At 43.1% G+C, this 14,699-nt stretch overlaps 1 protein-coding gene across 5 annotated transcripts in view; it reads left to right on the top strand.

Moving 5' to 3' along the window:
- CTNNA3 (catenin alpha 3) overlaps nt 1–14,699 on the top strand; it is a 1,138,512-nt gene that overhangs the window by 1,097,284 nt on the left and 26,529 nt on the right. For 4 of the 5 annotated variants that reach the window (XM_061635147.1, XM_061635148.1, XM_061635144.1 and 1 more), the window contains one exon: nt 13,767–13,901. The exons of the other annotated variant lie outside the window; for it this stretch is intronic. In XM_061635147.1, the coding sequence (XP_061491131.1) occupies nt 13,767–13,901 (135 nt within the window). The remainder of the gene's footprint in view (nt 1–13,766; nt 13,902–14,699) is intronic. 5 annotated transcript variants of the gene reach the window in all.

Here is a 14,699-nt window from a genome sequence, read left to right as displayed (position 1 = left end):
CCTTTTGCCATTGCTATAGCTTTGGAAGGTTTATACTCCCCAGCTTCCAATATGTTTTTTTAAACTTTCAATTCACATGGCATTCCTCTGGAAAGGGTTAGTATCGCTGTTTCCTTGTGGCCCTGCCCCCAAATCTGCATGTTTACTGCCTCTGGAGTATTGCCAGTGGAGAAGGGGAGGTTTTTTTTTATTGTTTCTTGTCAATTGGACACTGAAGCGGGAAGAGAGTGGGGTATTCCAAGTATTTATGAAATACAATTTCTAGTGGAAGTGTGTGTGTGCCTTCTGCAGCCTCAAGCAACTACCTGGTAGTTATTTACTCAGAAGTAAGCCTCAACAGTGCTTACCCTCCACTCAGAGGTCATCACTGATAACCATAGAGAGGGTCCTCCCAACAGATAGACCGTCAAAGTTGTTGGTTGTTATGCACTCTGGGCTCTCCCAAAGTCATTACTACCCTTCTCTCTCTATTTTGCTATTGAAGAGGGGAAGGTTTTTTTTGTCAGTTTCATTGTTTCTTGTCAATTACATGCCTGGGGGGGGGGGAATTGACATGAAACATGGGGGGAGTGAGTGAAAGCAAAGTAGGGCAGCTTCTGCAGGTGGCAAAGACAGGGAGCCTTTTCCTTTCATTCCTCCTTCTGATAGTGAACTGGGGTATTCCTCTCACATCTGTTTTTTTAAAAAATCTACTAGTTTGCGATGAAACATAAAATCAAATGTTAAATGAATAATATTTCCACAATGGCAGTTTTGCGATATTACACAAACAAAGTTTAGAGGAGGTTTTTAACTGAGCTTCCTTGAGCTGAAAAGCCTCTCTTTTCCTGCACAACAGCTGATGAGGATGGGAGGGGGAGCTAAAAATCCAAGAACGTAAGGAAGGGGAAATCAGGTTCTCTCCCTCCAGGCAGACAGATCTCTGTGTGTGTGTGTGTGTGTGAACGCACGCATTATAAGTTGTGTTCTTTTCCTCCGAGCCTGAAACAACCCAGACGTTTATTTTGCTTGCACTTGGGAGGGGCATTAACGTTGCCCTTTTGCACACCCACAAACCTGCGTTAACGTTAAGGGGGGAAGTGAAGGGGCAGAAAGGAAGGCTAGTGGCCGGCTAAGCAGACAGAAATGAAATGGAGTTGATGGGGAGTTTAGTGGGTGGAGAAAGGGGAGTATCTGCAAGTTACGATCCACCCCCCCAGCAGGAAACATCGGAATAAGAGACTACATGAGCGGGATGCAGCGAAGCAGAGGCGGTTTTTTCCTTACTATTTGGATTTTCAGCGGATTGGTTTGATTCGCATTTAAAGGGAAATGCAGTGGCTTGCCTTCCCTTTGCAAAAAAGTCATGCGATCACTGCAAATTAAAAGGGAATGCAGCCAGCCTTGATCTCATATTAAATTGCCGTGTAAATGAGCCTTTAGATCTCCTCCCCTGCCCTTTTAATAGCTGATTGGCACTCCTGCCGATTATCTCACCTGGATATGTACACCCAACCCTCGGAATTGTGTGCATGACACTGGGTTGGGGCCTAGATTATTTTATTGTTCTCAATCTTGAATATGTATTTTTCCTTGTTTTCCCTCCAGCTGTCAAAACAGTGTTATTTACAGTTCTTCTTGTCACAGCCAATAATGTCACTTCATTTGTATGCATCAGTATATCATTCACAATACCTTACATAGCATGGCTCTATTAGCTTGACACCCCCTTTCCAGCCATCACCTTAGCCATAATGTACAAGAGAGATTTGGTATCCTAAATTACACACAAGTAAGAAAAACAAAGCCCTCTTTTATTTTTCCCGTGTAGCTTCTAAAGCGAGAGAACAGCTGAAATAAGCAATCACTATGTAATGAAGACTCATTGTTGCATCTCTTTGACCTTTTCCAGTTCATAAAGTAGAGCAGTTTCAAATGAATGACTTTTACTCAGACTGCATACACTCTCGGATCATCAAAATGGAGAACTGTGAAACCATTTGAATTCAGCTGTGAGATTTTTGCCTCTGGGGAAAAAAAGTGAGCTATGGCTTAACATTAGCTATATCGTATATTCACTTTAGCAGGAGCCATTTTGAAAATTTACTGGAAAAACAACATTATTTCTCATTTCTGGTTAAATAAATAGGATGCAGTGCAATGTAACTGGCCAAATTTATTCATGTCACAACCCATTTTCATTACAGGTTTAAAATGTGTCAAAAACTCTTAATCAAACACACTAAAAATAATATGTCTGCTAAGGGTTTATTTGTTTAAATTGCAGAAATGTTGTTCCTCACCATCAGGGGATATGTTTGTTCATGTTGACCAGCACAGGCAACAAGATACCTGCAAAACTGAAATGGAACTTCTATGAGAAGCTCAAAAGATTTGTAGTTCTGGAATGGTTTCACAAGCAGATAGAATAAAGACAGATTCCTAAGAATCACATCCACACCAAAGCACTTTTATGACCTCTTTAAGAGCCATTTATTTTATTTATTTATTTTAGTAAATTTCTATACCGCCCCATAGCCGAAGCTCTCTGGGCGGTGCACAAACTAAAAACCTCCATCTACAATTAAAACACATATTTAAACAATTTTAAAACAACATCCAAAACCTCAAAATTTCAAACAGTTTAAAACAGACAAAACACACATTAAAATACTAAAATACTAAAATGCTAAAATGCCTGGGAGAAGAGGAAAGTTTTAACCTGGCGCCGAAAGGATAGTAATGTTGGCGCCAGGCGTGCCTCATCAGGAAGATCATTCCACAATTCGGGGGCCACCACTGAGAAGGCCCTCTTGTTGTCATCCTCCGAGCCTCCCTGTAGTTTGTTAAGGTTGCTGAGGGTTATCCCTTTAACAAACTACAGTTCCCAGGATCCTTTAGGGGAAACCACGGCATTAGGTGTCCACATCAACTTGGAGCAGCCATTTCATAGCAGTCATTTACATCTGCCTTTCCCAATCTCGTACCTTCCAGCTGTTGTTGGACTATAGCTCCCATCATCCCTGACCTTTGACCATGCTGGATGGGACGTATGGGAGTTTTGGTCCAAAACACAGAGAGGACATCCAGTTGGAGAAGGGTGATATATGTTATGATGGGAACAGAGGTGGAGCCTGTTCTACACCAGCTAGAGAAGATCGCTACTGCCAGTAATTTTTGAACAGAGACATAATCACAGTATTGTTAAGATGACATTCTTAAGTCAGTTTATAGAGGATTGCGGCCAGCCACAGTAGTTCTCAGGAGAACAGCAGTATTTTTTGGTAACACCCCACTGCAAAGCACTAGACCTTTTTCATAGATTAACAAAGTTAATGAAAAAATCCAAAATCCATAGTACTACTGTACTTTTATTAAGCCAACCATAACGTTATGAAATGATGAACAAATCTTCAAGTTCTCCAGAACACTTCATCAGGTTGGAAGTTAAGCAAAACAAAGCAGGAGAGGAGATAAGCTGGCTTGGTGCTAAAGCCATAAAACTTGCATTGTCATTGGGAAGAGGTAGCAGACATAGATAGATTAGGCTCTCCTAGATGCTATGTAGGCTTCAGGATGCACCTAGGGATGCTAGGATTAAGAAACACAAAATGGCTGATTGTCCGGTCTCAGGTTTTCTCGATCTGGAGAGATTTCTCCATCTGTGGCAGACCCACATGCCAAGTCTGTCCCCATGTCTAATCTAGCAGCACTATTACAGGACCTAATGTCATCCACAACATTGGGGTTCATTCACCTGCTCATCTTCCAATGTGATACATGCCATCATTTGCCAACAATGCCCTTCTACAGCCTAGATTTTACAAATGACAAGTGGGCCAGTGGCTCAGAAAGGCCCTCACCGGCCTTACCTGGCTGTACTACAACTTACTGCCCTCCTCACCAGGGCCCCAGATGGCCATTTTAGTGCTGGATTTCATAAATCTATAGGATAGAGTATTGCATTTTGGATACATTAAGATGGCAAGTGCTGACCATAGATGGGAACTGAGCTTGGCTCCTATCAAAAGCAGCACTACCAGTATAATGCCACCTGGGGGCTGATGAGGACAGTGATATCTGGTGGTGCTGCCGCTGCCATGGTGGTGGCAGCAGCAGGAGGAAAAAAGGGCAGTGACATTGGTGTGTGTGTGTGTGTGTGTGTGTGTGTTTTAGGAGGGAGGGAGGTGCAGGCCCATTGGTAGCACCTTGTCAAGGGCCCCTAGTTTTGGCCCTGTTTCTTGAAATATAGATATTGTTGCTTGGTGACATTAGATTTGAATTTGCTTATTGTCCATGCCTTTCTCTAGCACTGTAAATCAGATTAGAAGTCAATAGGAGACTTACCAGTTAGATTCTGTACACGGCATTTGCAATTCTTGTTAACAGTATTTTTGATAAACTGTCTATATTTTACGTTTCGTAATAGCACAGACTTGGATTTTATTTGGGGGTTTTAACCCCTTCCATCCTCCCTGTGAATGTATACACTGACAAGCTGAACATAGTTTCTAGACAGAAGAGTAAGACTTCTTCAAAACTCAATTAAAAACACGTTAGTAATCAGTGCTGACTTCAAAATCAAGCACTGCCTTGCAGGAACATCAGAAAATACCTCATACCGAGTCAGACTATATCCATCTAGCTCAGTCTTGTCTACACTGACCGGCAGGGGCTCTCTTGGTTTTCAGGCAGGGTCTTCCCAGCCCACCTGGAGATTCTGGGGATTGAACCTGGGATTTTCTGCATGCAAAGCAGATGCTCTGGCACTGAGCTACGGCCCTTCTGTATTGGCTTATTACTACTGCCCACCCCAAGCACCGAGAAGTTTAGGGGACACCACTACAGGGTTTGTTTTCTATGAGATGAGAGGAAGCACTGGGGACTTAGGATGTCTGTCTGACTTCTGTTTGGTTTACCTGTGGAAAAGCAAAACATAGTGGAAGCAAATCAATACCTAAAGCAGACAGTACTAATCTTGTAACATATTCCCAAGAGCAACTGCACCCGAAGATGGGTGATGCCTTCATTCACTGACCAGGTCTTTGATCAATTTAAAAATGCCAAAATTCAGAACTGCCAACTGCCTTATTTTTTTACACTCAGAAACCCATCAAACACTGATCCCAAACTCCATCCTGCAAGTAAGGGTCCATCCATACTCCTTTTAATCTGCGATCTAACCCCCTTGTGTGTCCATTAATTCACCATTGTCCATATGACGTTCCCTGCCATTTCGGACTTTCTGCTGTTTAAATCCACATCTCCCATACTCTGCTATGAACCAATTATTTTTTCTGTCCCGATTATTGACAGCGCTAACCTCTGTACTGAGGACATCTTTCCCCACTTTTTTTGAATTATGGGCAGATGACTGGGTTAGTTCCCATCCTCTGTCCACTCCTCCTCCTTCCTTACAGTTCATTTCTGCTTCCCATACTGAACCAGGGTACCTCCTCCCTGCTTCTGTAGCTGTATCATGCTGCTTTTTTAAAAAAAATACCTATGCTTTTACAATCAAACCTAAAATCAAATGTCTAGTGAATCACGTTTCCACTTAAAAGCTATTTTGCGATTTTGCGCAAACAAAGGCCAATAGAGATCCGGGTGTCAGGCAAGGAAAAGGGAGGGAGGGAGAGAGAAGGCACAGCTTCTGTGTGCTCAGAATAGTCAGATTGGGGAAGATCAGCCTGAAAAGCCCAGGTTCTGAAAAGCAGGCCCCGGACTTTGTTGAGCTGAGAGGTGCTCCAGCATGTACACAGGCGCACAGTCACACACACGCATATGCATGCATGTCTGCAGGTGCCTGATGCCTCTGGAGATTTGTCAGGGTCCTGCCCCTCCATGTGATCTCTCTCCTGAGCTCTGAGGACCGAATCTGCTGCAAGCTGGATCGGGCTCGCTCCTTTAATACCGGCCCCTCCCTCGCCTTCAGTTTGTTTGCGTTCATCTCTCTCTCACACACCCCCCCCCCACGCCGCCTCTCTCTTCTCCCTGGGAGGTTGAGAACGAGAGCGAAAGGGTGTGCATGTGTGCTCTGTTGGCATTCTTGGAGATGCTTGAGACCTCGGCTACGCCTGGGAGGCGAAAGAGGGAGGATGTCGCCGCTGCCTCGAAAGAGAGGAAGGCGAGCGAAAGTGAGGGGATCGCTCTGCAGAGCAGGAGCAGGCAGAGGTAGGCCCAGAGGCGAGCGACACCAGCAGCCGGTGGGCAAGAAGAGGAAGACCCCCACACACACACAGCCAGGTGGCGATCCCGGCTGCATTTCTTGGCCACGTTGGATGCCGCATGAAGCAACAGCCACCGCGGCGCAGGAGAATGGCTATATATACACGTGTGGGGTGTGCAGCTGACACTGACATACACGCAGGCATGTCCGGCGGAGAAATGTATCAATGGCTGTTGCATCTGTGTGTGACAAAGGGAAAGGGAACAGCGCGGTCGTTCTACACAAGGTTGGGAATGAAGGGGAGAAACTAGAAAGCTTCCCTTTACATTCACCTGGAGCAAAGTACTAGTTCTGTACTAGACACCGTAAAGGGACTTAGGGGTGTGGCTTGTGCAGAAGCTAACTAAACACACACACAAATGCCCACACATACGGTTGTTGCAATTCAGGTTTTAAAAAATAAATCTGAGCACAGACAGAACATGTGTGGATCTTGAGGCCACCAACTGAATATGGAAAATGTGGATTTTAAGGTTAGGTATGGATTGGCCCTAAATTGCCCATTAAGAGGAAACCCTTCACTCATTAGTTTTTATTGAAGAAAGATCAATCATCCTTGATTAGTAGCAAGTCATCAATTTAACAAAGGACCATCACCCAGCAGCCTTAACAATGCACTTTAAGCTACTATCACTGTGCTGAAGAAGCCAGAGACTTAAAAGCAAACTAATTAAAATGTTTCTTTCTTCGTAAAGATACCATTTTGTTGCATACCAAGCAAACTACCATTAAAGGACACTATTTCAATGATGAAATGATTGAAACAAAAATTACAGTTATGTGATTACAATAAGCACAATCATGGGTGTCCTTTGGAGGAGCTTAAAAACAACTCCCATGTATTGAAATCCATGGAAATTAGTATTGTGGGCAACAATCCAGCACATTTAATTTTCAATGGGCTTAAGTGGTGCAGAGTGGTAAGCGGCGGTAACGCAGCTGAAGCTCTGCTCACGGCCGGAATTCAATTCCAATGGAAGGAGGAAGTCGAATCTCTGGTAAAAGGGGTCGAGTTCCACTCAGCCTTCCATCCATCCGTGGTCGGTAAAATGCATACCTGGCATATGCTGGGGGGTAAAGAAAGGCCGGGGATGGAACTGGCAATCCCTCCCCATATATACGGTCTGCCTAGTAAACGTCTCAAGACGTCACCCTAAGAGTCAGAAACGACTCGCACTACAAGTGCGGGGACACCTTTACCTTTTTAAAGTGTACTTTGATCTGTACTGGATTATGGCCATGATCTATAATACTAGCCATTACTAGAATCAGTACAGTGGGGAAAGTAATTTTATTTCCTTGGCCAAGAGATGAGATGGAAGTAAAGCAAACCCCATTTAATGTATGGTTGCAGCAGTTTACAACATTTTGAATTATAGAGCTATATTAAGAGTCCCCCTGCTATTGTTCTGCAAAATGGCTATACTCATCAAACTAAATGAACATTCTACCATTGTTTTCAGCAAATCTGTCAGTTTCAGCTCCACCTGATCATTACTTTTTATTCTGAGAAATCAAATTGCTAATTTTGTTATCATTTGGATGACAGACTTTCATTAAAATGAAAGCAAATCTTGATATGGTAAATATCATGGAAACATGCAATAGCCATTTCTATACTGAGCTAGCTAACAAGACAACTTAAACTGGTGCTGTCTAATGGGCATACAATATACAACAATGATTTAGATCTGAATTATACCACTTAGTCTTTGCTTTTGAATAGGGATCATAATACCCAATCAATGCAGGCTGCTATGCTATGAATTTGTTTATTTGTTTATTTTATTTATACCCTGCTTTTCTTTTCTTGATAGAAACCCAAGGCAGCTTACATATGGTTCCCAGGAGGTCTCCCATCCAGGCACTGACCAGACCTGACCCTGCTTAACTTCAGCAGGGAGCTGGCCTTATGTGCCTTCAGACCATAGCCTGGGATTTTTACCTGGGACCAATTTGCTGGGAGTAAGCCCCATTGAACATAGTGGGACTTACTTTTGAATAATCCCGCATAGGATTGCACTGGCACTTCCTCCCCTGCTCTCACTCTAATGCACACACCATGTGCCACCATTATATGGCTTCACATGTTGTGGAAATAACATCAGTGAACTGGAAGTGTGTGTATATATATAAATATATGCACACACATAGGGCTGTGTCCCTGCTTGCCCCACTCAGCCCCCCACTTTGTCCTCATTAACCTCGTAGAGCTTTCCCTTCCCATCCCATGCAACTGCTAAGCTCCCTTGTCACTTTCCCAACCCCATTTCTGAAGCCACTTCTCTTCTATACTGTAGCCCCACTTTGCATCCCCATTTTCATCTTCACCCCCATGCTCATGCCTCCGCCCATCTTCTTTTGTGCAGCTTCTCCTTGCACAGAGATGACCTACATGGTAACCTCCTGAATCAACTTCACTCCGCACATTGCAACTACTAAACACCCTTTTCACCTTCCACTCAATTATGAAGCCACTGTCCCCTCCTATTATGTAGCCCCTTTCATACCCCCCTTTCATTTTCACCCTCATTCCCATACTTCCTACTCCATCCTTTTTTCCAACCCCCTTGCACCCCCATTTTCACCTTCACCCCCTTTTCTTCCCTCCTCCTTATTCTTCCTTTTCTCAACTCCCCCTTACACACAGACCACTCCCATTTCCATGCTTCCTCCCCTCTCTCTGGTTCTGCAGCCCCCCTTTGCAAACCCACATTTTAACCTTCACTCCCTTTCCCTACCTCTTCTCTTTTTCTCAACTCCCCCATATCCTTGCCTCCTTTTCCTCCCTCCTATTCCGCAGCCTCCCTTGCTTGCACACCCCCCACAAAATGGAAAATGGAAATGGGCTGCCTTCAAGGTAATCCTGACTTATGGCTACCCTATGAATAGGGTTTTCATGATAATCGGTATTCAGAGGGGGTTTACCATTGCCTCCCTCTGAGGCTAGTCCTCCCCAGCTGGCTAGAGCCTACTCAGCTAGCCACAGCTGCACAAGCCAGCCCCTTCCTTGTCCGCAAGTGCCAGTTGAGGGGCAACTGGGCTCCTTGGGACTATGCAACTTGCCCACGGCTGCACAGGTGGCAGGGCACGTAACCCCTGAGCCCCTCAGTGTGGGGGTGATCTTTAGCTGGAACTTTACAGCCAGGAGACACGAGTGAGGATTTGAACTCACAGACTCTGGGCTCCCAGCCAGGCTCTCCTCCCCACTGTGCTATACCAGCTGTATACCCACAAGTCGTGATAATATGCATTACTGTACCTTTAAGATGACTAGAATTTTAAGAGTAAGGCTGTTCAATTAGATAAGGTTAAATTCAGTTGATGGATGTTGTACATATTCACTAATAGGCAAAAAAATATTGTGGTTTAAGAATGTACCTATAGCCCACAGATATTTCTATCAAACTTTAAAAAGCAGGGAAATTGGGCAGCTATAGTGAATGCACCAGGGGAGCAGCAGACCTGACCTCCTCTCTGAGATATTGTACTGCCCTACAAATTTGTTTTCATGGCAAATGGTATTCAAAGGTGGTTTTACCATTGCCTTCCTTTGAGGCTGAGAGGCAGTGACTGGCTCAAGGCCACTCAGTGAGCTTCATGGCTGTGTGAGGATTCGAACCCTGGTCTCCCAGGTTGTAGTCCAAACCTGACCCGGGGGAGGGGCAGAGAGGGGAGGAGGAGGGGGAGGGGAGGAGATTGGGTGGGTGGGCACTGGGCAGAGGGGAAGCCCCTTAGCTTTCCAAAAGGAAAACATTGTGAATGGTATCATTGCTTTTCAGCATTTCCCCCACCTTTTTATTCTACAGCAGGCACATATAGCCTCCCACCCAAATTTAAACCAAAGCTGTCCCTAGCCACATCCACTCCAGGCCTTTATTTCACTTTGGACAGTCATGGCTTCTCTCAAAGAATCCTGGGAAGTGTAGTTAGTGAAGGGTTCTGAGAGTTGCTAGGAGACGCCCTGTTCCCCTCACAGAGCTTCACTCAGAGTGGCTGACTGGTAAACCACTCTGGCCACAGAAGCTCTGTCAGTGGAGTAGGAGTCTCCTCTCAGCATCCTTCACAAACTACACTTCCCAGGATTCTTTGGGGAAAGCCATGACTGTCTCAAGTGAAATCAAGGTCTGGTGTGGGTGTGGCCCCCTGATTAGGCAAGCCAAGCAGCTGTGAGTCTGGCTTTTAGAACACTGACAGTTGGTTCTTACTGAGCATGCCTGACACTATCATTGGGTTCAATCCAAAATTTATTAAATTAATTAAAAATCAGCCAGGCATTTTTTTAACTTTTAAACTGCAGAAGATGGAGGTCAGAGTATGGGGCAAGTAATAGGATTACAGGTACTCTGTGAACATGGCTGATTTTTAATGAATTTCAACAGATTATGAGAACTCTCCGAGAAAAAAGTCCAAAAGGGCTCTCGGGTTTTTTTCTCTCTTTTTAGACTTTGAACTCACCATTCTTTCTGACTGTTTTGTGTATCGCCATGAAAATTTATAGCGTTGTTAAGCAAGCATTTCTGAGTTCAGGACTATAAGTTTTGTAAGGTTTTGTTTTGAAATGAGCTTATGGGAAGCATCAGAATGGCATGGGGGGCTATTTTCAATTTAACATTGTGGAATGTGAAAAATCCACATATTGCTATAGTATACAGCCACTCTTGTGGCTCTATAATACAGGTATCTGCTTGTTAATAAAATACCCGTTCTAAATTACTACATTGAATCTGGAACTTCATGTTGAAGACAACACATTGTACCAGGAGCGAAATACATTGTGTGAAGGTACTATGGAATGATTGAGGGCTCTGCATCCTTTTTCCCCCCTCTCATGAGGTAGCTGAGGAATGGAAGAGGGAGAAGTTCGAGTACAGTGATAAAGGAGGGAAAATTAAAGGTAAAAAGTGGCTGTTCCAAACAATAGCAGAGGTTTGAGTGAAGCAGAAATTGAGAGACAGAGAAAAATGATGGTTTTAGACAGCAGCAGAGGTTTGAGTAAATCATGGATTGAAAGGCAGTGGGAGAAAAATTGTGGTTTTAAACAATGGCAGAGGTTTGAGTACAGTGATTAGTGATTTGAATACAATGAGAAGGGCATGGGGGAAAGGCTCTGTTATGTTAGCTTCTATGTTGTACCCATCTCTGCTATTTCTCCTTGTTCAAATTTTAAAAAATCTCTCAATGTTCATCCCTTCCCAATCTGTTCAGGTATCTCTCATTGTTTTAAACTACCACTTTCCGCCTGTCAGTGTCCCTCCCTTCTCATTTCCATGCAATGGCCACTACTGTTTTGCAACCTGCCTTCTTGTTTGCTTCCCTACCCCACCCTGAGTTCATGCAACTCAAGGATTCTGAAGAAGCATTACAAATCCTATAATGGAGCCTGTACTCTGTCTTGATGCAAATCAGGATGGTGATGCAGCACTACAAATCTTCCAGTGGGGGCTGCATGATGACATCCTTACATTTCTTATATGAAAGATATATTATCTGCTGATCATTGCGCTCTGCAGGAAGAAGCATGCTAGAGATACCTTCTTATCAGAAGGTCAATTCCACAGAATGGCCAGAGCCACCTACCCTTTGGAACTCTCTCCTGTTGCATATCAGTCAGGCGCCATCCCTATTATTTTTTCAGTGCCTATTGAAGACTTTCCTCTTTCAACAAACCTTCTGTGGAGATTTTTATCCCAGTCAGTAGCTATATTGGATTTGAAATTGTTTTTATATACAGTATGTCGCTATTTTCATATGTTTTTATTGTGTTGTGAAATCACTTCAAGAAAATTCATGGGAAGTTATTCATAAATGAAATAACTATAATAGTAAATGTTCCAAACATGCAGTGCCAGGATACAGGAGGGCAGAAATATGCACAAAAACATCAATTTTGCACATCCCTGTGCAACACTAAATAAATTACTGTCCACCCAAGCACAGTAATTTAAGTTAATTTGAAAGTTTACACAAGCTTGCATGTTTCCCCTGTGCAACTGCATATGCTTATCTTAATACAACACATGCCAAGGGTTGGATTGGAATGCCTGTCTTCAAGCATCACATTGCACTGAGTCATTCATTGAGCAATGCATTCTAGCTGTTTAAAACATTCATCCCCACATATTATTTTGCACTGTAAGTATTACCACTTGGAGTGCCTGATAATGTTCATATGAAAATATTGCTTATTGTATGGCCTGGTGAAGGTTGGCTATGTCAAAGTATTAATTTCAGTGATGGATGCATGGACACAGAAGTGTTAGGGTTATTATTCAATGCCAGTGGGAGCCGACTTATCCCTTGACCCCTCCAGATTCTCTGCTGAACTGCTTCATCCCCAATTATTCTTGACATCAGCTGGGGGAGGAGGGCATTCTAGGGAGCATCAGCTGCTATCTCCTTGCATGTGTCGTGTGCACTTAAGTGTTACATTTAGAAGCACTTGGAAGGTATGAAAAAGGTAAGGCAGCATCAGAACGTCTAGAGGGCTGGAAAGATACCGTATCAAACATCTGCTTTCTGTATCTGTGCTGAATTGCTTTTTAAGTTTTTTTTAAAAGTTTTTAAAAGGATGATTTTAAGACTTTTTTGTTTTTAAGATGTTTTTAGTGTTTTGTCCCTGGTTTGCCACCCTGGGCTCCTGCTGGGAGGAAGGGCGGGATATAAATCAAATAATAAATAAATAATAAAATAAATAAATACACTGGTAACCTCCAGGCTGGATTAATGTAATGTGCTCTGTGTGGGGCTGCCCTTGAGGATGGTCTAGAGGCTGCAGCTGGGGCAAAATGCGGCGATGTGATTGCTCACTGGGGCAGAGGATTGCCACCATGCTACCCCGCTACTGAAAGAATTACAGCGGCTGCCCATTAGTTACTGAGCCAAGTTCAAGGTTCTGGTTTTGGTGTGCAAAGCCCTATACAGCTTGGGGCAAAGATACCTGAAAGATCATCTAACCCCTTTTGTATCCAGTCGATCACCGTGCTCTGCAGGTGAGGGCCTCCTGCAGATACCATCTTATCAGGAGGTCCATTCCACAGAACATCGGAAGTGGACCTTTAGTGTTGTGGCACCTACCCTTTGGAATTCCCTCTCCTTAAATATTGGACAGGCACCATCTGTGTTATCTTTTCAGCACCTGCTGAAGACCTTCCTTTTTCAACAATCCTTTTAAGTAGACACCTTATTCCAATCTGCCTCTGTGTTGGAATTGCCTTTTAAGATCTTTGTTTTAAAAATATGTTTTAATATGTTTTTAAGATGTTTTGTTTTAATATATTTTAAAGTCTGTTTTTATGACGTTTTAGAGTGTTTTTAGTGTATTATTTGCCACCCTGGGCTCCTTCTGTGGGGAAGGGTGGGATAGAAATTAAATAAATAAATGCCAGGAGTTTGTAATACAGCATGCTGTCTGCTTTACAAGTAAAAAAGTTGTAAAACCAACCAACCAACTCACTGTGTGCATGAAATCTCTTGGACTCATTTGAAGGTCTTCTTTGGATTCTAGAAAATAAAAATTACTAGCAAAACAAAGCCATTTTTCTTCTTTTTTTTTTAGTGTCAAGACCCATCTTGTAAGCAGGACTTACTGGCTTATCTGGAACAGATCAAACTGTATTCCCACCAGCTCAAAATCTGCAGTCAGGTTAAAGCTGAAATCCAGAATTTAGGCGGAGAACTCATCATGTCAGCAGTAAGTGCAAATTGTCCTGAGGACATTTCATTATACCATTATCTTCCAGTTACAACCTGCACTGTAATCAGACAGAATGTCAGATCCATGAGATGAATATGTTAGCCTCTTCTGGGTGCAGCAGTTTGGACTCCATTTGAACAACTTTGAAATGGATATGTATGCTGGATTTTTAATTTAGTAAATTCAGTAATATTTTGCTATGTTCTACATTTTCTTCTTTGCAAACAAAAAAGGTACTTTGAATCTTATTCTGAACTGAATGAAAAAATCACAAGATCACCTATGGAAATATGAAGATTTGGGATGCTCTTTGCAGCTCCAGATAATACAAAATGGATACTTTTCTGATCTTTTCTGCTTTCTTTATACATCTTTCTACCAGAGGGAATACATACATCATTTTATTGCACTATTAATAGATACAAAACAAATGGGGTACACAACAAAATGTTGCGGAATAGATTACTCTTCTTCATGAACCAGTGAACCAGTCATGCCTGTTTCCAGGATATTTTTTTATTCTTGCCCTCAACAATCAGCTAGGGCTCACCTACATGGAAGCATTTCTTTGTAGGAAATACACTTCTTTTACCTTTGCTTTTCATTTGCATCATCTGCAGTTCCTGCTCAATGTTACCTGCGAATCGTTTTTTCCAATTCACACAAGTAGGCATTCCTCTGGGGACGATTAGTCTCTCTTTTTCCTTGTGACCCTGCCCTCTAATTATACGTTTCCACTCCCTTTGGTTGCTAAGGTGACCGAGCATGTTCAGTCTGTTCTGCCAGCTGCAGAGG

Source organism: Rhineura floridana, chromosome 7, assembly GCF_030035675.1.
Source record: "Rhineura floridana isolate rRhiFlo1 chromosome 7, rRhiFlo1.hap2, whole genome shotgun sequence".
Taxonomy (NCBI): Eukaryota; Metazoa; Chordata; class Lepidosauria; order Squamata; family Rhineuridae; genus Rhineura; species Rhineura floridana.
Note: the sequence above shows the minus strand (reverse complement) of the source record. Positions and strands in the feature narration are given on the sequence as shown.